Raw genomic sequence first — 23,358 nt, 5'->3', positions numbered from 1 at the left:
GTGTTTTTGCATATTGCTTTCGTGAATGCGCACACTTTTGTGAAGCCATACAGGGCCGGCCCAACCAAGAAGCAAGGTGAAGCAACTGCCTTAGGCAGCGGAGTCCACAGGGGCAGCAGATCTGGTCCCCAGGGAATGCATCATCTGCTGTTGTGGAGGTAGTGGCAGCAACAGCTGCATCTGACATCTCAGCAACCCCCCTAATGACATCTCTACAGTGACCTCTTGGAAAATAGGTGCTGCTTGTCTCCTTCCATCCTTGTTCCTGATGTAGATTGTCACTCCTTATTCTCTGGGAGAGTGCTATTTTGTGGGTCATCTCAGCTGCCAAATGCCTTGGCCTGCCCTGCCACTAATTAACCCATTTCTAAAAACTGGTTCTTATTTTAATCAGAGAAGTGGAAATATTGATGGAGAGTGGCATTTTGGTCCCCAGTATATTGGCTCAGGGAGGGTGCATTAGGTGGTTTTGCATTAAAATGGAAACCAAAAGGAATTTTACCCGGGTCCGTGAAGGGTAAAGGGCAATGGGGTGATGGCAGTAGCATAACTGCTCAGCACAGCATGGTGTGGAGTGGGGATTACAAGAATTGTTACACTGTCTTCTTTGAAGGGTGAGTTGGGGTTGACGAACATGTTAAATGTTAAAAGACCAATGTAGAGATCATTAGCCTGCAGCAGGATTTCACACTTCTAATCAAGCAAAAAATAAAAACCATGGCCATCAACCATTTAAAATGTTTTTTTTATTCTTTATGTTTCAATTTGTCATAGAAAGAAATATGAAATCTGCATGCAACTTCCTAAATATTTCAAACATTTAAATAGCATATGATAATTTAGCAGTACAATACATTATACGGCAAGATAATAGAGGAAAATCTCCTGCAGTATATTTACAATTGAAAAGGTAGTTTTGTTATTTATAGTTTTTTTAAAAAGAGGAATGCACTGCTTACCGTTGAAAGTATTACATTCAAAATAAAAATGTTGCTTTGTGACTAAAACAGATATATCCACTCCCCTATCAGAGATTCACCACCTCTCATAAAAGGTACATTTTTAAAAGAGTTTCAGACTACAAATCGATGGAACCATACACAATATACCTGAAGCTTAAAATATCTCAAGCCTTTTAATAATAAGAACCGCAGGTGGGGAAAAATGTGCTTTCTTCGTATTAAATTGCTTTAGAAATATTTTTCCCATACAAAATAACAAAAAGAAAGGGGTAGCATATTACATATTACACCCTCTGCAAGGATTAACAGGTGAACAGCTTATATCCAGTTCAAAATAATTGAAAAACCTTATTTCTGAAATTGTACTGCAGAATGTATCAGGCATCCTACATAGAAAATTTTACCTCAGCTTTTCCTTTGTTCTACAGAAATGGAAATCTTCTACAACTAGAACTCTTTACAATGGCATAGAACGTTTCCCAAATGCCAAAGAAGAGACATTATTTTGGAACACCTTTTTTAAAAACAACAACAACAACAACAAAACAAATTAATGATTCGCTGAATGAGCTTATAAAGCCCAGTTTCCAGTAACAGTGATGTATGAACAGCTATTGAATGAAGGTTTTAAAAAACAAAAACAAATGACACCAATTTGTAAATGAAGATTACGTCTCATGAGATTTTTCTCTACAAAGAGGGCTTGTATGAAATCTAGTGTGTAAAAGACCCTTATGAAATCTGGCAGCTTTTTTTCTTTTTTTTTTACAGCTATAAAATGTAAAAAGTGATCCTTGGTAAAAAGTGCTTTATAACAATATAGATTTTGTGTCTTGTCTTGCGAGAAGTCATCTCCCTCCATTGTCCATCTTTTCCTCATGTCTGCCACAGAATCCCATTTCTTCTGCTAGCTTTCTGCCTTCTTACTCTTCATAAACTCTGCTGAAACAAAAAGAACCAAAATAACAGAAACAGAACTTGCTTTTCAGGTGGCTGGATTTAAACAACATAACAAGCAACCTCAGAGCCACCCAGGAAACTAAATGCCAAAGCACAATACCTGCCAGCATCCCAAAGCCAATAACTGCTACAAAAGGCTGGTTGCCTTTATGTCATGCCCTCCATAGTCTTAAAATACCGTATTTTTCGCTCTATAAGACGCACCAGACCACAAGACGCACCTAGTTTTTGGAGGAGGAAAACAAGAAAAAAAATATTCTGAATCTCAGAAGCCAGAACAGCAAGAGGGATTGCTGCGCAGTGAAAGCAGTAATCCCTCTTGCTGTTCTGGCTTCTGTGATAGCTGCACAGCCTGCTTTTGCTCCATAAGATGCACACACATTTCCCCTTACTTTTTAGGAGGGAAAAAGTGAGTCTTATAGAGCAAAAAATACGGTACCTGTCAACATCCTCAAGGCAAGTGAAAGGCTCACCCAGCGAATTGGCAGGTAGGTGCCTATTTAAAATGCCCATCTTTCCAGCCGTGTCTTAAAGGAAACCCCTAAGGGAGCTGCCTCAGGTGCCAAAATGTCTTGGGGTGGCCCCGAGTATCATATCACTTTAAGCAATCACAGTTTCCCCCAAAGAATTGTGGGAAGTGTAGTTTGTTAAGGATGCATAGCAGGGCCGTCTTACCCATAGGCGCTAGAGGTCTGGGGCACCCAGGCGCCAGACTTTCAGGGGTGCCAGGCCTGAGAGTTAAGTCTGGGGAAGAGCCCGCCTATCGGTCGGAGCGCTGTGGTGGGCGCTTCTGCTGGTGGCTCTGCACTGCGAGTTCAGGGGCGACCGAGCCAGCGAGACGCTGAGGCGGCTGGCTGGCTCCACCCTCCTGCGCGCCTGGAACTGGGCACCCGGGAGGGGGGGCGCGCTGGGCGGATCTTTGCACCCTGGCACCACATATGCTTAAGACAGCCTTGATGCTGAGTGTCCTTAGCAGATCCTCATTTCCCTCCCAGGACAACAATTCCCAGCATTCCCTGGGAAGAGAGCTTGATTTAACTCTATGAAAGGACTCTATGAAAGGACCAAGGGGTCTCCTAACCATTCTCAGTGCAATTAATTAACTCTCAGTGTAATTAATTAATGTATTAATTACACTCCGCAGGATACTTTGGGGGAAAGTCATGACTGTTTAAAGTGATAAGATGCTGCTTTAAATCTCCAAGGCAAGAGTGAGCCTTTCAACCTTGCCGTCAAGCTTTTCCCGGGATCTTCCTGCTTCATTCTAGCTGCTCTGCTACTCAGATACGAAATGGTTAGATTCCGTGGGTGGAGAGTTGAATACACACCAGCTGCTTTGTAAGTTACCTTATCACATATCTTCAGGGCACTTCCCTGTGAATCTTAAACAGGAGTTTAAGAGTCAATTACCATGGAAGAAGTGTGCAAGTACAACAGCAGCAGTTGACTGGGCACAGGGGCCTGCCTTGTTTATATCAAATTGCTGTAACTTTCAAGCTCCACCAGCACCGTAAGAGAGGTTATGTGACAGGAGAGGCTGTGAATGCCAACAAATAAGGAAACTGTGAGCCTGTTATTCTGCAGATCTTAGCTGGGTTGTTGGATAGTGTGCTAGACACAGAAGTGTTGTAAAAAGGCAGTTGATAATACGTAGTATACACCGGAGTTTATTTTTTATACCTAGGACTTCTTTGTAGTTTGTTGTTATATAACTAGGGAGAATTGAGTAAGGAGTGTTGGACTCCTTCCTGACTGATTCATTTCAGAGAAATCATTAGGGGGACACATCTTCATCCCTGTAAATTGGGACAGGGAAAAAAAGTTTACTAGCTCAACAGCACTTTGCATTGAGGACAGCCTTTTGGGGACCACATGACAATAGTGGCTGGGAGGCAGGATCGGAGGCAAAAGTGGGTGGTGCAAAGGATGTGACTCACCTAGGGATGATGGATAATTCCATTGGAAATGGAAATACAGTGTTACCTTGGTTTTTGAGCATCTCGGAAATCAAACATTTTGGCTTTTGAGCACCGAAAACCCGGAAGTAACTGCTTCGGTTTTCGAATGCTTTTCGGAAGCCAAACATGCCACACAGCTTTTGTATTGAGTTTTCCGGACTTAAATGGTTCCAGAAATGCATGCTTTGGTTTTTGAACGTTTTGGAAGTCGAACCATCTTCTGGAATAGATTACGTTTGAAAACCGAGGTTCCACTGTAGAAGCAGAGATTGCCACAATTGGCCTGTTTGCCCAAGGTCAGAAATAGAAACTGTGCATATAAGTGGTATCCACTATCTTTCTTAAGTAAACAAATGTCAAATAAATATATTGCTTCCTGCATTGTTTTGATGCTTCCCTTGCATTCTGAAATCCTGGACAGCTGCTGCCAAGTGAGAGTAGACAATGTTAATCCGGATAGATCAACAGTCCTCCTTGTTATAAGGCATCTTCCTATGTTTCTTTAGCATGTTAGAGAGTCATAGAGCTTCCAATATATCAATCAATTTTACAACTGTGCAAGAATTATTGTCCTCATATTGGCAGTGGAGTGAGAGATGGTGATTTCTTAAGGCTCCCTAGTGAGTTCATGGCAGGAACAAAATGCAAACCATGAACTTCCTGACTCTCATTGCAATCTCTCAGACACTTTGATGCACCACTCAACACCACATAAAGCTAAGGATCTGAAATCCCAACTGTAGTTTTACCTTCAGTCAGGCAGAGCTTCTGAATTTAAACTGGTGCAGGCAAGACAGAATATTCAACAAATGTGGATTTTCGACTTTTTTGCCATCCCATAACAGCAAATTGGAAAGATGTCAGAGTGCATATTCAGCCACTTTTTTTGCTTAAAAGGTTGTGGAATGAATTTTGAAACTACGATGTGAGTATTTCCCAGAGAAATCCTGTGCAAGTTCCACTCTGTTCAATAGAGCTTACTTCTAGGTAAGTGCATACAGTGTTGCAGTCTCAAAAATTATCAACATAAAACTTCTACTTTTTAAAATTGTTGTGGGGAGGCAATCCAGTTGCTGCATTTATACAAACAAGCCATGAAGCAGCACACCATACTTGGGACTGGCCTTATTCTGGGAAGGAGACGTGCAAGCTTTCATTGCATTTATCTTTTTAAAGCCTCTAATACCTAATTAAAAAATTAATCTGTGAGCTGTGTCCAGCTTCTCCTGGCAAAATCCCCACTGACCTCTATGGCAGTGGGATTGGATTCCGTGGCTCGCATGTTCAGTGTTTTGTCTGTCCCTTAAGCTTGTATTACAAGGGAGGTTCGCATGCAATCAGGCTCTTTGTTCTTAATAGTTCATCTGCTTCTGCTGTTTCACCCCAGGGCAGGTGCGCTGAAGTTCAATGAACCCTGATGCTGAAGGAAATCGCTATTTACATAAGCCTCTATTCATCCAAGCTATAGGGAGAAGCAAAGGTGCTCCCATGATCAATGTTCTGGCTTTTTAACCTAGGAAAGAGAAGTTTACTTTGTTCTTTCTCCACGAGCCTCTTAAGTGAGCTCAGGGTTAGTCGTGCAACAAAGATTTTTGCGGAACGCTAATGTTGCTTTAGTTACTTAAGATTCAAAGATTTGCTGCACCAGTGCTCAACCAGAGGCATTGTAGCCACTGTGCCAACGTAACACCAGAAATTACAGCATCGATCTGGAATTTGCTGGTATAATAAGGCAAATACAGAGGGTGACATGTTATATTCTGGTGAGCATAACTGGGCTTTCCCAAAATCTGAAGGCTAATCTTAAAGGGCTGCTATCTGCAGAATGATAAATGAACGGCAGGCAGTTGCATGAGTGAAACAGAGCCAGAGGCTCTCATGTGGCATAATGCATAATAAATACAGCTATTGAAATGGGTCTCTAGTTGAGCATGTTACGAACCACGGTTTCAGTTGCTTTTTGTCTGAAGAAAAATAGCTGAACTCCTTATGGGGGGTGGGGCATCTTAACCATCATAAATTGCTTACCACAGATCTTAAACCCGAGACCTACATAGTATTAGAGATCTAACTAGTGTACCATCATACTGAGCTCTGCCCAAAACAAAGAATCATAGAGTGCAGAGAGGTCATATATGTGGGAGTCACCCAAGCAGCGCATTGGCCAGAACAGGTAATGTGGCATGGTCTGTTCTCTCTAAGAACATCCTTGTTAGACCAGAATAATGCTCAATTCTCCCTTGATAGCATCTTTATTATAACATTTGGTTAATGTATAGAGAATAATTTGATTCCTGTAAGGAAAGTGAAATGTCACAAATCTGCAGGTGTTTAATTTCCTATTGCCTTGAGCATTAAAAGAAACAAGAATCCACAACAATTCTACGTATGTTTACTCAGAACTACTCCACATTGAGTTTGATAGGGCTTACTCAAAAGTTAGGGGTATAGGATAGCAGCCTTTAAAAGATTTTCATTCAAAAACTTTGGGAGAGTTGGTGTAAGGACCCTTTTCAGAGGACAATGTTTAACTAGCATTTAATTGGGGCCTGTTGTCTGATCTTTATCTACTGTATTCACCATATTAGCATCGCTGTATGCAAGCAGGACTTAGCACAAAGCACATCTTCAGTGCTATAGCTCAGTACTGGAAGCTGCAAAGTAATATGAAAAGAATTCACCTGATCATAAACAAAGTTTTTTCCAGCCCACAAGTGAATGTGCTTCAAGGGAAAGGGGGGCAGGTTTTAGAGCAAGAATAGTGAGCCTGTGTTCTTGTGGATGAGATTGGACTCCAAATCACATCAGCCTCAAGCATTGGTCAATTAAATTTTACCCATTGGAATTAATAGACTTAACTTAATCATGCTCATTACTTTCAGGGGATCTACTCTGAGCAACCTAGCAGTTTGAAAGCACATCAAAGTGCAAGTAGATAAATAGGTACTGCTCCGGCGGGAAGGTAAACGGCATTTCCGTACGCTGCTCTGGTTTCTCCAGAAGCGGCTTAGTCATTCTGTGACTGTGTTGTCTGTGGACAAACGTCGGCTCCCTCGGCCAGTAAAGCGAGATGAGCGCCACAACCCAAGTCGTTCACGACTGGACTTAACTGTCAGGGGTCCTTTACCTTTACCTTTTACTTTGAGCAAAGCCTAGCTGAATACCACCCATTGTTTCCACTTTCCACTTACAGTGGTACCTCGGGTTAAGTACTTAATTTGCTCTGGAGGTCCATTCTTAACCTGAAACTGTTCTTAACCTGAAGCACCACTTTAGCTAATGGGGCCTCCTGCTGCTGCCACGCCGCCGGAGCACAATTTCTGTTCTCATCCTGAAGCAAAGTTCTTAACCCGAGGTACTATTTCTGGGTTAGCGGAGTCTGTAACCTGAAGCGTATGTAACCTGAAGCGTATGTAACCCGAGGTACCACTGTACAGGTTGGTTGTGTAGTTATATGACTTGTTTCAGCATTCCTATGTAGTTAAATGAGACAGCAAACATGAGCCTTTAGACGGTGGGTGAAAACAGCCAAGCTGTTTTGTTGATGTGGGGGTTATACTGTTAGCCATTTCAGACCAGACTATGCAACTTCGTGTGTGTGTGTGTGTGTGTAAAATACAGTGACCTGTCAGAGAAAGAATTAACGTGATCGGTCTGACAACCCAGAGGAATCCAGAAATTAAGAATTAAGCCCTTGGCCTCAGGCAGCCCTCTTCTCACCAGACATCCTCAGTTGTGTGGCATCTGGATGTCTAGGCAGGTTTACATCTGACGTGCCTTGCTCTTTACAAGCCAAAGGCAGATTCTTAGCATTATTTAAACATAAGATCTTGAGTATTTTATTTCCTCTGTGGTAGCCTTTAAAAAGTAAACAAGAGGAAATGAGGTTACATAATAGTTGACATTTAGCAGTGCAAACCATTTTCTCTCCGGCTTCCCAAGTACTACCGCAAGAGCGCTGGCAGACAATCAGGCAAAACTATCAGCATGACTGAGGAAGGGACAAAAAAACCCAAAAACAAAACAAGGCTCTCTAGGAAGCAAGTCCTATTGGACTCGATGGCACTTACTTCTGAGTAAACATCTTCATTTCACAGACAGGCTAAATTACTGTCCCAGGATTTGAGTCAGTACCTGCCAAGGCCTTCACGCCAGCCTTGTTTGTCTGACGTGGTTCCTGAATGTCACCCAGACAGCTCAGAATGCTGTAGAGTACATGAAGTGTGTCCCACTTTATGTTCACAACAACCCTGTGATGTAGTTTTGTTCAGTGTGTGTGATTGGCCATGGCTGCCCACATAGCTGAATGTGGATTTGAACTCAATTTAAGCCAGCCACTCTCAAACTCTTTAACCACTATGCCACACTGTCTTTCTCAAAAACTAATTGTGCTCAAAAATAGCTGCGGCTGCTGCGTTTACTCATATTCACACTATGCATTTAGCAGCTGCACAGTGACAATACGATTCAAGAGAATGACACCTGCCATAAAGATTGTCACAATAAAATCATAAGAGCCAAGGATTTGGGGAAATGAGGCAAAAAAGAAAGAGGAAGTAGTAGAAGTAGTTCCAATTTGTGGATTGATTTCTGCTACTACATTGGCTGTTGGATCTAGTTGTTTGGTACTTAAGCTGACTTGGATTTATGCTTAAGCCCTTGTGTCCAAATTGCAAAATAAAAATGGAACTGTCATCTGAAATATTTGATGTTTTTTGAAATCTGGGATTTAACTTGACAGCTCAACGCTTTCCCTTTAAATTACATTGATACCACACTTCCGATATGAAAGCCAGCAGCGATGTCACACTTGTCACTGTGATTTATGGGTCAAGTGTTCAAGTTAGACAGAGACATCTTTTCCCAGAATAAACACATGTACTTAATAATGCAAGATACCTCTTGCTCATAGGGACAGGAGGCTGTCCTGCGCTCTGGATACGAGTGATACCCACCTCTCTTTCTCTTTCCATATTGTGTACCACTTAAGTAATCTTTTGGTACTCGGGAGTTTGGGATGCAAGCAGTACTGGTGGCCACCTCGGAATCGGGATTTCATTGTGACTCTGAAAGGAAAGACAAGTTGTGAAGATGGAGCAGCCGTAATGATGTTAACAAACATGGATTCTTAACAGAATGATAGCTAGCAGTCTAATCCTAAGAGATTGTTATATAGCACTGGTCCCCCATCTCCCCCACCCCATCCTGCAGTGTGTTACATACATGCCATATTGTTGTTTGCTGCACTAATGCCTCCAATCCCAGTTGGTTGGGATGGATGTGATGTCATGGAATGTTTATGGACATTCCAACTCTGAATATTGCTGTCTCATTTGAAGTCCATTTGGAAGCCCATGCATTACAAACAGATTGTCAGTGTCATCGAGCTTTGACAGCACCCCTCACCTGCTGGAGGGGAGAAAAGCAGGACTGGATACAGTCTTCTTCCTGCCAGAATGGCAAGCAGCTGACTAGACCAACTATTTGTTGGCTGGGGAGTGTACAAGAATGGGACTCCATCAAGCATGGATCATCAATGGCACAACTCCAGGTGGCTAAATGGATTATTTTTCACTCTTAGTGGATTGAGTTAACCATGTGCTGCTTGGAAGCAGCTGCTGGGGCTAGCAAAGTGAATCAAAGTTGATCTCTGGGGATCTAGTGAGCCTTTTTTGGTGTCACAGCTGTCAGAAGATTCTCAGGGTTGCCACACCCTCTTGGGGTGGCCACTTGTGCATGCATGGCCTAAGAAGAGAACTTGCATCACCATGAAAGAGGACCCCAAGCTGCATAAAATTTGCTCATGGTAATTTGTATGTATGGGTGCAAATAATCACTATAATTTAAAGAATCTCAAAATCCAAGAATTGTACAGTTGGAAGGGACCACAAGGATCATCTAGTCCAACCCTCTTCAATGGAGGAATCTTTTTGCACAATGTGGGACTCACACCCATGACTGAAATTAAAGAGTCTCATGCTCTACCAACTGAGCTATCTCAGGTGACAAAATAGCTCACCATAATAGGGAAGACACCAGCGGATGTGTGTGCGCCTGCTCAGTCTGCTGCCCAGATGGTCATTGTCAAGGTTTATAGACTACTTCAAGGCTCCTGCTCCCCCTTTTTATGTGGTTTCTTATTTTTAAATGAACGTCAGATAAACAGACCTTCAAAACAGAGGACTGCCCTCTGACACATGGTCACCCTATATCCATACAAGCAGCCCATTAATTTCATTGGGTTTGGCAAAGCTGTGAAGCTTTCCATGTCATGTTTAGTCTTTGCCTGGCCAACAATAAATTTGTCTTGCATCAGCCAGACATTAGCTCTCTTCCTTTACTTCGCAGTATAATGACTTTCCTTCCAGTCTGTTCAGACCTCAGGGTATTGTGTCCCCAGCGTTCCAGCTTTTCTTTCTTGTCTATGTCTGCAAAAGGTTCAGCTTTCCAACACAGTCTTACACTGAGTCAGCTAAATAATTATCCCACTTTCCTATTTTCAGACCTGATTAGCAACAGCTTTTATATCTACCGCTCCAGGATCTCAAATATATCTAGATATATATTTTCCAGCTGTACTCCTTAAAATTCCTTACCTGAGATGGAATGTGGAATATCTTAATGGCAAAGCCATGCAAACAAGCAATGACAGACAGAACACAATGTTCTGACTACGTAAAGTCTGATGCATTTTTTTAAAGGATTTTAATCACTTTTGGGTTGTTGTTTTTTATTACCACAACGAATCCAGAAAAATCTAGCAGTTGTTAACAAATCTGTTGTTGTTTCTTTGAAAAGAATGGGATTCCAGTCAAAATGAAGAAAATGATCATGTCATGATGGTTTCTTCATGAAAAGTTTGTTTCTGAAATACTGCAATAATTCTACATGCAGAAATGTGGGAGGAGATTGTTAGGAAAGGCTGCCACACATTTCTTTTTTCTTTCTTTCTTTCTTTCTTTCTTTCTTTCTTTCTAATAATAATAATGATAATAACAACTAAATTTATGTAACATTTAAGAGGTGGCTCTTGCAACACTTTGCAAATTTAGTCAAAACTCCCACTCCATGCTGCAACAAAGTACAACCAAACACACAAAAACATTCCTGGTTCAGTCTCTTCTACACTAATTTCCTTCAGAGCAGCATTGCAGTTTCAAACATTTAAAAGAAAAGGAGAAAGGGAAAGGAGGAGGAGATACACTGAGAGGGAACAAACTTTCAGGGCTGTGAAAATGTATCTGAAATATTGAACAACGTCAGCTGTTCTTGAAAAAGATGAGAAGGGAGAGTTTTGCACTCCGGACCTTGTTTCATATCTAGAGCTCCACTCCCAAGCGGGCTTAACTGTGTGCGTTTTCTTGATGATTTTTCAGGGAGAGTGTAAAGTTTCTCTAATGGGCATTTCATTTATGTTTGTACCTCACGGCTTCTGCCTTTTCATTTGGCTGCCAAATCTGGCTGAGCTTCTAAAGGTCTGGAGCACACGTCTCTCCCATACCCATCCTGGAGAAGCTTGCTATTGTTTTTTCCTTGACGGCCTTTCAGCGTCCTTCTACTGCTGGCATCTTGTTTGTGAGAGCATACTGCTGTTTGGTTTTCCCATCAGGCAGGCAAACTCCGAGGCCCAGACTCCAGTCCTTGGCAGCCAAAGCTTGGGCAGGAAAGCCTCGCACTGCTTTTGTTATGCTGATGCACGTTTCTGAACTCTTTGTCAGCCCTGGGTTACTGATGTAATGGAGACATAACTGTGTATGCGAGCTGACTGGGAAACTGCTACCTCCGCACCTTGTGGGAGTTTGCTAATTTGTAAGGACCTGTCAGGAAAGGAGGTCACTGGCACATGGAGGAAGGGTGGAATACCCATTTCCTGGTGTTCACATAGAAACTCTGGCTCATATTTTTGGACGGAGGAAAGAGAGAGCAAAAAGGGAGGGGTGGCCTTCTTCCTTGGCGATGGAGTGAACGGTCTGGCCTGCTATTCCAGTACACAAGGTAGGAAGAAAATTCTGCATCCCCACCTTCCTCTTGGCTGGCTCAGCCACTCCTTTTTCTGGCCCAGTTTTTCCCACTAAGCTACAATACCAGCCATACCAATGAATTACTGTCCTGAACTTGCCAGTTCTTCCTGGGAGTTTCTGAAGGCAATTTTCTCTCACCATCTGAGGACCACCTGAGTCTCCATCACATGCTCTTGGGTTTGTTGCCCCCCTAGGACTATGCATGAGACAAAGGAAGCTCAGAAATTTAGTTTTCTTCTGTCCAGCCTCCAACACTCATTGGCCATGGACTTCTAAATTGCAACCACTGCTATGCTGCCACTTTGAATGTGATGTAGCTGCATATATTGGCACCACCCTATGTTTCTATATATACAGGGGTGATTCTGAACTCCCATCAGCTCCAGGCAACATGGTCCAACAACATCATGCTCAGCAAGTAGAGCAGAAGAGACTCTTAATCTCAGGATTGTCAGTGTGAGACCCACACTGAGCAAAATATTCCTGCATTACAGGGGGTGCACCAGATAACCCTTGCGGTCCCTTCCAACTCTACAATTCTGTTCCTATGATCAGGAACAGAAGGAGGTCAGTGGAGGTCAGTGTTCAGGGATGATGGAAATTATAGTCCAACACTATGTAGAGCACAGAACATTTGATGTATGGAATGCTATTTCCAGAGGCAGTATACCCTGAGTACCAAATCCTAGGGGGAAATAGTAGTGAACAAAAAATGAACATATTCACTTTTTATGTACTTCTGGAATATTCTTCCTAGGTAAAACCACCTGGTCGTCTCACTGACTTCTTCCCCCCCTTATGCAAATATATTTGTTTGTTCAGAAGACATTTCTTGACTGCTTCTTTTACTAACTCTGCTGCTGCAGCAATGATACTTTTTATCCAGGCTGAATGTTGATTGCATGATTGATGTACTGGTGGGATTTTGTGTTATAATTGTGCTTTTGTGATGCTTCCTGGATTTTAATATTTTTAATTGTGCATTTGGCAGAAAATGTGCCTCGTACGATTTTAAAGAAACAAGGGTTTGCTGTTGAATCCTGAAACTCTGAATCCACCTGAGTTCAGCTCTTGCAGAATCTTAGTGCATTACGGCAAACCTGTTAAACTAGGCTAGACTGAGCCAGGGAGTCATGGAGAAAAGTGCCGGACTCCAGATCGCAGTGGAAAGAAAGTTCACGGAGATAAAACCTTTTCTTGTGAGTTAGGCATGCATAGGAAATTTTCCCATTGGAGTTCCCCCCGGATTCTGAATTATCTGAAATTGTGTGCAAAGCAGTACTGATACAATAGCAACCTTCCATCTTTCTGTTTTTGATTTCTGGATTCCGTTTAGGATTCTGCACACGTACGGTTTTACTCTTTTTCCAGGTTGTGTCTCCCCACTTCCCCTCCCGCCTTACTGGTTAGCAATCTGCAGAAGCACACATATGTGCATTTATTTAAAAAACAGCAAAAAATGAATCTTTATGTTATTGTACAAATACACAAAAAGGGGGAGTAACAGACTTTAAACTATGACAAACTGTGCATGTGCCAATTCCTAAAATTAATTTCAGAATTATCAACAATAAGCTGGGCAAAACGCAAGGCAGAGCCGACCTGTTAAAATGAATGGGCAAAATGGAAGAAGGGGCGTCTGCTGATCTCTGTTAGCAGCCAGGCGTGCTGAGGACAGTACATCTGAAGAGAAGAGCAATGCCAAAAACACAAGCCAGGCAGTTCCAAATAACCAGAATATGGGTGGTGGTGGTGGGAACCTTCTTCCTAAACTATATGAGTATAGTTGTTCGGGTCATTCCAATGCAGGAATGTCAGTGTGAGGATTAACTCATTTATTTCTTATAAAGAGATTTAGCAGAAATGTGTATCTAGTCACTGACACAGCATTTAAGAAGTCTGTCCCATATAATGTATTTTGGGATTATGAAAGTGGAAATTATTATTATTTAGAAATATCAACATGGGTGTCAAATCAGTGTCTTGGGCATTATGAGTTGCATCCAATCATGCAAGCCGTAGGATCCTCACACAATCTACCTTTCTCTACCCTTCACCCCCTTTCTCTGTACCCCCCGAAAAGCCTCTGCATCCGAACAGTGTAGGCTGTGTCTTATGGGGCTGCAATGAGAGTGGGGATAATCTGGAATCAGGCAGAAGAAGCCTTGATGATTAAGGGAAGTGTAGTCGAATGTGCTTTGATGGAGAAACAGGTTTCTACTGGGAATGTGCTAATCAGCATAATTGTAAGAAAGCTTTGCCCCTTTCAAAATATTTCCAATGTAATCAGGGAATACAACATAGTTACAAGCACACACCTCTTTTAGGCTTAAAAGATGCCTGTATCTTTACCCAACATGAGTAAAAGTAGCTGCGGGGAGAGGGGTCAGTGGAGAATGGAATAAAAGGAAAGTTCTATAAAGTCGCTCTACCCAACATCCAAAAAAAGAATCATAGAACACCATGAAATGTATAACTCTGCCCTGTGAAAAAAAATCAGATGAGTTTTGGCAATTTGCTTGGTAGGCTCAGTTTGATCCGAAGAAAAACTATTTGTGCTTCCCACTAAAAAAGCAGATCATGATGTATAGACATGTTTGGAGGCTTTTAGAAAGTTACTATAAAATAGAAGACTTTGCTTTGCCTACAGAGATTTGCATTAAACTACTGCTCACTGGCTAATATGCTTTGCTCCCAATACTTTATGAGAAGCACTGTAATCGAAACATTAGTTGCCAGGGTTTCGATTTCAAACCAACTCATCCAAGTGTAGTATGGTTTGCTTTTAGTACATGGTTCACACAACAACTGTCCGCTTATCTGACAAGTGTTTTCCATTTTCTTGAACACCTGAGCATTTCTGTCACTGCAACAGAAATCAATGGGCATCAGCTGCTTCCAGTGTGGAAATAAGTAGTCTATACTGTGGACTCACCCATTGACCTTAAGCCAAGGAGTGCAAAGATGCTATTTCTGGTCATTTTCTTTCATACCAACCATTTCCCAACCACTGAAAACCATATAATCTTTCTCATTTCTAGGAACATTCCATTCAGCGGCAGATGGAGCAAAGCTAAAAATCAGAATCGGATGGATACACTGGAGGCCTTAATCTGCTGTCCATCAAGTGAGTAGATACAGGTCATTAAGTGAGGATTTGTTCCCAGTCACGTTGACTGGTTCTTAACCTCTAGGTGTGTCCCAATCCACAATTAGCCACCAGTTGTTTGGCATTGCATTCATGAGCTAGTCAGCAGGTTCCCAGAACCTTTCAGTGCAGCGGGCCAGTCCCAGACAACAACAGAGATGTTGTGAGTCCTGAAAATGGCCATTTCCCTTTTCCATATGCCCACTCCCATGCCCCCCACATTAGATTTACCATTTGGAAGCGATTGAGCTTCTTTCTGGCAACCTTGGTATGACTGAGAGGGCTGTTGTGCATAAGGAGGGTTGGGTTGTGTTTCTAGCAGCAGCTGACGCAAACAAGACCCAGTTGTGATGCAACACAGCCTTCTCTCTCTCTCTCTCTCTCTTTCTAAGCAGGGAACAAGTTGGTTACCACTTGTTATGTAACTAGTTCCAAAGGCAGCATCCTGAGGAGGAATTTTAATTGTTTTATTTCATAATGTTGGCCTGGCCCCGTTCTGACAAATGACATGGCAGTGTGAAAACAAACAAGCAAAAAGTTTCAGTCTTTTAATTTGGCACGCCTCACAAGAAATGCCTAAGCAGAAATGATCTCATTCAAAGTTGTGCAAGTTGAAACAGGTCCCCGAAGATAGAGAGGTAATGTTTATATTTGAGGCTGAGCACTTTGATTTATTGACAGCGGTTACTCCACGCAACGAAGAGGTGTTCCACATGTACAAGCCAATATTTATGTGGAAGTTCAATTCCACGGAGTGTGATGGGATTTATGGCAACCTTATGGTGCAATCCTGAACTCAATTGCTTTAAGCCCACTGGAGAGAATGGGATGAAGGTTGCAATCCTATATTAACTTATCCGAAAGTAAGTCCCATTGACCTCAGTGGGGCTTACTTCCGAGTAATGTAGAGGATTATACTGCCAAGCACTTGTGCAATATTGCAGCCTTCTATAGCAGATATTTGGAAGGTCAATGAAATAAAGATAGATGATAGATAGATAGATGATAGATAGATGATAGATAGATAAAGCACCTAATGTTGCTCATTACATTTATGGGCATTTTAATATTACCCTCATAAGCCTTGTCTTCTTTTCTAGCAATTTACAATTAAGCAGATTTACTATATCAGAGACAGATGGAACATTTTCATAACAGTTACCAATTGTGCTGGGTTTAACATGTTACCATACTGTCATAGGCATTTTCTCTCTCTTTAAAATATTAAAAAGGCAGAAAAACAATCTGATTGATACAAACATATTTATTTTGATAGTACCCTTAAAAAAAAAAAGGTGTGACTTACATGATCATTCTTTCCTTGCAATATGGATACTTTGGCTTCTCTTCCAGCTTTTGTATATCACTGAATCTTATCTTGGGGCCCTTTCTTGCGCATCTGCATTTTGATCCTAGAAGAAAAAGTATTTACCCATTTGTGTATATAAAATTCATTTCATATTATACATGTCCTTATCACTGCTCCCAAACTCTCTTTAATTCACGATCTATTTAAACATATACAGTATAGAAAAAGTTCATCTTTTCTACAGTTTAATATGAAAGAGGACATTACTGTATTTTTTATCTAGGCTAGTTGTAATCCTAAGCAACATATTGCAAAAAACAAAAGTTTTTCACTGAGCAAGATCTTAAGATTGCAACCATTGTATATGGTTAAGTGAATTCCACTGAAGTTAGTAGACTACCCAACCAATTTATGTAAGTAAGAGCTAATAAGTTGACTAGGACTAATTCACAAGTATGGTAAGTGTGCACAGGTCTGCAATCTTTTGTATTTGAAGCCATGTGGCGGTCCTATCTTTTAAAAGTGCACCTGCTGTGATCAAACTTTGTAAAAAATATGCACATTAAGATAAATAAACAGTCAAGCCACACTATTCAGATGATGGTTAAATATAACTTTTGCTACTGATTGCTTCTTTTTTAAAAAATTGGAAAAGGAATATAAAGACTTCTGAATTCTTTTGGAATTATTTGATATACAAATTGTCAAAGCAGCATCTGAGCTGGGCAAAAATCAGCCCTACAAATTAAAGGGTGGCCAATTCAAAACCATTCCCAAGAGCATGGGACCAGTACTTAATGGGCTTTAGAGTTTGGCTGAAACCGTACCGGTCAAAGTTCTAGTTACTTTCCCCAGTGTGCATTAATGTGTGTGAATTCACCATTCCAAAGGAGTCCACACCAGATTAAATGCAAGGGGAATATTTCCTGTGATACACAGTTCAGCTCAGCTAACTTTGGGAAGAAGCTGGGGTTTCTGCTTTTCTGGTGTTCTTGCTATACAAATCTATAGCTTAAAATATATTTGCTCTGGGATTTTTTTTTAGTTCAGGTGTCAGTTGCTTCTAAGTACATTTCAAAACTATTTCAACAAGCGGTAAAAGTGAAATGTGTGTGCATGAGAGAGAAAGAGAGAGAGGGAGGGAATGAGGGAGAGAGAAAAGGTGCTGAAATGCATGGTAAGTGAATAACCTGTAACTTACCTTCCACGCTGGTAAAGCAGATTACAATGAACAGTAAGAGGAAAACTGCTGTCAAGAGCTTCATGATAAGAAGACCTGGAGGAGCCTAAAGGTATGCTCTCTTAGATTTCACTTGGATAAACTGCTGTCTTCCCTTTGCCTCTTTGATCAGACGCACTGGTCAGAGAGAGACTTGGTGTTGCCACACTATAGATTGCAATGTGAATGAATGCCTATGATCTGCTCTCTCCTGGTTGCTGCTGCTGCTGCTATTGCAGCCCTGTCGGTTTCAGCTGCTGTCTGCCTGCGCTCTGCGCTTCCCTCCTCTTTTAAAACAGCTCCCGCTGCCCTTTCCTCAAACTCATTAATATGCAGAGAGACTAAATTACTTTCAGCAATTTCGCAACCCCAAAAAAGGGGGAGGGACTTACAGGGAACGAAAATAACTGATTCTGCTGAAGGCACCGAGTATTTTAGAGGATAACATACACTGCAGAGAAGGAGAAGATGAGGAGGAGGGGGGGATTGAGAAAGAGGTGGCTTTTAACTCTCTGCCCCTTTGGGTCTTTGAGGTGGCAAGGCTGCCCTTTTTAACAAGGTGGTGTTGCAGTTGGTTCTGTGATGCTAGATGGACCCATAGAATATGTCTCTTTCCCTCCTTCAGAAAACCACATTTTAAAAATGTGCACAAGCAGTGAAAGAGCTACAAGAACTTCAAGATAAGAATTTGTTAGATCACCGCCATATATTGTAATGCTGTGATCTGAGCTGGGAGCAGGTCATTGATATGCAGTAAGTAAGGTAGCCCAGTGACCTTGGGGGCTAGGATGTTGCATGACAGGTGGCTTTTGACAGATCTGAACGTTTTGAAGAATTGCTTCTATAGGATTTCATCCTTAATCGTAGAACACAAAGACTATCCTTCATTTTGCAATAGCTTCAATCCTTTGGGTGACATGGAAGATTCATCACACATCAGCTGTGTTTTGTAGTTTCAATGTTTTGATATGGCAACCCACCCAATTCCTACCAAATGTCTTGGGAAGCAGGAAGTATGCTTATAGAAACAATGGGTGAAATCCAATCCTGCTGCCCCATTTGTGGAAAGGCTGTTGACCAAGTCCCCTTCTCTTTATAACCCCTATGCCACCTGTCACACTGTGTTGGAGGGTCTCTAACTCTCCGGGGCTGATTTTCAGGGAGTGCAGAACCCAAAGAGTGCTCACTAATGGTTCCTCATCATCCTGAAAAAAGTGACAAGTAGAGTGCCACAGAGTAGTGTCCTGGGCCTGTTGTTGTTCAACATCTTTATAAATGACTTGGATGAAAGTACAGTGGTACCTTGGGTTACAGACGCTTCAGGTTACAGACGCTTCAGGTTACAGACTCCGCTAACCCAGAAATAGTACCTCAGGTTAAGAACTTTGCTTTAGGATGAGAACAGAAATCGTGCTCCCACGGCAGCGGGAGGCCCCATTAGCTAAAGTGGTACCTTAGGTTAAGAACGGTTTCAGGTTAAGAACGGACCTTCGAAACGAATTAAGTTCTTAACCTGAGGTACCACCGTACTGAGGGGGTACTCATCTAATTTGCAGATAACACCAAACTGGGAAGGGTAGCCAATATCACAGAAGACAGAATCAGGACTCAAGATGACCTTAACAAATTGGAGAACTGGGACAAAACTAACAAAATAAATTTCAGTAGGGACAGATGTAAGGCAGGAAGAACCAGCTGGACAAATATAAGATGGTGGACACCTGGCTTGCCGGGAGTACATGTGAAAAAGTTCTAGGAGTCTTAGTAGACCGCAACCTTAACAAGAGTCAACAGTGTGATGCAGCAGCAAAAAAAAAAAAAAAAAAAAAAAGGTTGATGGTATCCTAGACTGCAGCAACAGATTTATGGTGTCCAGGACAAGGGAAGCAATCCACTCTCTTCTGTACTGTGTCCAGTTCTGGGTGTCATCATTTAAGAAGAATGTTGACAAGCTGGAATGTGTGCAGAGGAGGGTGACCAAGATGATAAAGTGTTGGGAAAGCAAGCCATATGAGGAGCAGTTGAGAGAGCTGGATATGTTTAGCCTCATAAAGAGGAGACTGAGAGGAGGTATGGTAACCATCTTCAAATATCTAAAGGGCTGTCACATGGAAGATGGAGCAAGCTTGGTTTGTCCTGCGCTGAGGGTGGGACCCAAACTGATGGACTCAAGTTACAAGAAAGGAGATTCCGACTAAACATCAGGAAGAACTTTCAGATGGTAAGAGCTGTTCAGCAGTGGAACGGTCTCCCTTGGGAGATGGTGGACTCTCCTTCCTTGGAGGTTTTCACGCAGAGGTTGGATGGCCACCTGTCACGGCTGCCTTAGTGCCCTAGATGACCCTCAGGGTCCCTTCCTACCCACACATTTCTATGATTCTATTACTCTTCCAATAGTGGATGCTTCTGCCAAATCTAAATCCCTTCCATAAGTGCAAGGGCACCGATGGGATTCCCATAAATGGTTGCTTTCAGATTTGCCATAAATTAACTTTGAATTAATTAACTTTTCTCTTGGAAGTGTGGCTTTAGGCCTCGGCGTGGGACTTTTTCTGGTTTCAAGATTTATTTGGTTCTCGTTAGCTTCTCTTTCCTTAATTATTCTGGAACTAGTGATGCAGCTTCTTGAGATTTAATAGGGAAGGGAAGGGCCCTTTCTTAGGGCAAGTCAGTGCTTAGTGGTAGAGCATCTGCTTGTCATTCAGAAAGTCCCAGGTGCAAGACAATCCCTTGCATCTCCAGGTAGGGCTGGAATACCCCCTTGCCCTGAAACCCTGGAGAGTCACTCCCAGTTAGTGTAGACAGTGCTGAGCTAGAAACTAACTGCTTGGTAGACCAACAGTCTGACTGCCTATTGATACAGTTTTCTGTGTACCTGTATCAATACGAGACCCAGTTCACATATCTATTCAGAGTCCTGGCACTGGCTAGAAAGGCTTGCACGATCACAGCCAGGCTACGCAGTGAAGCAACTCCTTGCGTGACTCCGGCTATTTTAGCATTGTGCTGCCAAGATATATATATGTGTGTGTGTGTGTGTTACATGGGTGGCAGTTTGTAGAGCAGCACAAACGCAACAGCCATTGCACCACCAACTGCATGAGTAAATCAAGCTTGAATGAAACACCCTGCAATAACTGACTGCTATTCAAATGAAATATATTTGAGCACATTGTTGGTGGGGAGCAACAAAACACGCCCCCAGCCTTTTAATGTCTTTTAATGAATGTATCTCTTTGTCCTTGACATCTTATAGACTTGCAAGTGCAGACACACACACACACACACACACACACACACACACACACCAACAGTGTAACGTAGGTATCGTCCTTGCTATCTCCTGCATTTCCTTATCTTCTACACTTCCGATTTCAAAGGATCTCATTATTCCAGAGCGCAGCCTTGATCTCATTTTGTAGAATGCTGAATTATATGCCCCGTTTTCACCCTCGGTTGCAATCCGCGGAGCTAAAGGGGTGGAATTTTCATATTTATATAAAGCAGGCCTTTATGGGAAGCGATGATCCTGGTCTCCGTTAGTAAATGCAGAACCTGGAAGGAGGAGGTGGTGGTGGTGATCAGTCCCCCATTAGTTAACAAATGCATATCCAGCAAAACCAAACCAGAAGAATGACCCAAGTCCTTGTAAATTTGTTCCATTAATATGATTTCTCCCCCCTTGCGTTGAGCTTGCATCCGGTCTTGTTTCCAAAATCTGGGTGTTGGCAGGTTAAGCAGTACATGCATACCACACGCACAGTGAATATGCTGAACAATGCATCCGTTTCTCCCCCTCCTCCAGCATGTTATATACCATTCATGTGAGACGTGCTGCTGACATGCTTGGAACATCCTGAATATCCTTGAGGCTTTGCTAATGAAAATCTATGTGTTTGTTTCCTTCCCAAGACGTGCTTCTTGTGTACCATCAAATGCTTGTGTGTGCGTGTGTATGTGTGTGCCACACAGGAACAAGCGCTCGCAAGTTGCAGGATATGGCAGTAAACATGCCAAATGAGAAACATCCGATGAGCTGCTCTACTGAAGCTCACCTACTTAAATAGCTTTTATTTTTAAAGTCCTTTTATTGCCACTATTATTTATTTTAAAAAAACAACACACCAAACCAAACCAAAAGAGGGTCATGAAAAGCTCTAAGCTAGTAGCCTTAGAAGATTTTAAGGCAGTTGCTTGGGAAAGAAGTGATGCAAAAAACCATTAAGCGGTTGTTGTTTTTTTAAGCTAATTGGGATAAGGGTTTAGGGTGTGAAGTGAGAGCAGATGAATCTACTGTATGAATTCACTGGGGCTTTGAGGAGAGAAACTGGGTTATGGGTCATTGCGGTGCTTATTATAAACCACAGATTAGCACCAGCGGATTGGGTTCAGAGACGCATGGGCAGAACAATGCATGTGTAGGGAGCATTTCCTGGCTCTCCCTCTCTGCAGAGGTCCTATACTACGCTCCACCAAAATTCTCGAGGTTTGAGAGACCCTCTGGGAAAGTCTGGGGTGGGGCATGGAGGGCCAGAGTAGGACAAGGAAATCTTCAGAGTTCAGGGAGGCAGCCATGAGCAAGTAGAAGTGCCTTTGAATCACCTGTGGAGCCAAGTTCACATGTTTGCCTTTCGCACTTAACACCCACAGCATACATTTCAAGCACATGACTTCCCCTAAAGGATCCTGGGAACTGTAGTTTATCCCCTCACAGAGCTGCAATTCTCAACACCCTTAAGAATCTACAGTTCCTATGATTCTTTGGGGAAGCTGTATGCTTGAAATGTATTTGTGCAGGTGACCCTAACATAAACGAAAAATAGCCCTTTAGCTTTCAAAGTAAGCACCATTTGTATTTATTTTTTAAATCCTTTTTTCCTTGAGAGTTCAAGATAACTTTTTTAATATCATGATAAATCTCCAACTGGATAAGTTTTTAACATTGGGGATCACACACCTCCTTGTTTCTGTATTGCAGTATAGCTGGAAATATGGTTTGCTCTGACTTCAAAGAGCCATATCAGGCCTATGCCAGACTGCTTTCTTCCAGGTGATATATCTGCTACAGATCATGCCAACCCTTCCCCAGTTATTAAATCCATTTACATCCCACCTCTCTAAAAAGGATCAAGTTAACATACAGTAATGAAAATCATAGGCAATGGAAAGCCATGGAAAACCATTAAAAAGCCAACAAAGCTGTAAAAAAGCACACACAAGGAATAAAATAGAATATTCACTAAAAGCAGAAGCATCCCAACTCCTGCAAAAGCCTGCTAAACACATGGGACTTTTCATATCTTTATGAAAATCAGTCTGGAATGGAACTGATATACTTGCTTTGGCAACTCAGTCCAGAGCTGAAGCTCAGCGGCAGAGCATCTGCTGTGCATGCAGAAGGTCCCATGTTCAACCCTTGGTATCTCCACACAGGGCTGTGGGAGAACTCAAGAGCCTCTGTGTGGCCAGATGGACCAATCTCATGACTCGGTTTAAAGCATGTGAACCCCACACCATTGCGAATTGGGTAAAAACCCTCCTCCCCAATGCATTTTCCTTCACGTGGAGTCTCTCCACCTGCATTCAATGCATGTGTTAAGGGGATTGCATGGATGCAGGGATACACCATGCCTTGGATACCCCCAGCCTGCTTTTGACACACATGAGAAGATGCTGTACACATGTACTAACATACGCACACGGAGTGCCTCCATTTAGGAATGTGGGTCCTGTCGGCCCATGATCACTCTTATGTGGAGGAACTCTGCTTATGGGCTCATT

General features: G+C 42.2%; 1 protein-coding gene across 2 annotated transcripts; it reads right to left on the bottom strand.

Moving 5' to 3' along the window:
- Positions 1-726: 726 nt before the first annotated feature.
- On the bottom strand, positions 727-18,050 carry CXCL14 (C-X-C motif chemokine ligand 14). 2 transcript variants are annotated; one of them, XM_083600064.1, is made up of 4 exons: positions 17,560-18,050; positions 16,356-16,461; positions 8,836-8,946; positions 727-1,901 (listed from the first exon to the last, which is right to left on the bottom strand). In XM_083600064.1, exons 1-4 carry the CDS (start codon positions 17,621-17,623, stop codon positions 1,886-1,888), a joined length of 297 nt encoding a protein of 98 aa, XP_083456190.1. In that variant the 5' UTR covers positions 17,624-18,050; the 3' UTR covers positions 727-1,885. The 2 variants fall into 2 exon arrangements, with proteins under 2 accessions (XP_083456190.1, XP_083456189.1); XM_083600063.1 differs by having other exon boundaries at positions 727-1,904; positions 17,560-17,990.
- Positions 18,051-23,358: the final 5,308 nt, after the last annotated feature.

This window comes from Podarcis filfolensis (genome assembly GCF_964270895.1).
Source record: "Podarcis filfolensis genome assembly, chromosome: 2".
NCBI classification, from domain to species: domain Eukaryota; kingdom Metazoa; phylum Chordata; class Lepidosauria; order Squamata; family Lacertidae; genus Podarcis; species Podarcis filfolensis.
Note: the sequence above shows the minus strand (reverse complement) of the source record. Positions and strands in the feature narration are given on the sequence as shown.

Excerpts from the sequence above, each read along its gene's own strand:
- CXCL14 (XM_083600063.1), bottom strand. The coding sequence starts at position 17,623 with ATGAAGCTCTTGACAGCAGTTTTCCTCTTACTGTTCATTGTAATCTGC. Across the intron at positions 16,462-17,559 it reads CTGCTTTACCAGCGTGGAAG|GATCAAAATGCAGATGCGCA; the intron begins GTAAGTTACAGG and ends TTTTTCTTCTAG. Across the intron at positions 8,947-16,355 it reads TGCAAGGAAAGAATGATCAT|AGTCACAATGAAATCCCGAT; the intron begins GTAAGTCACACC and ends CTTTCCTTTCAG.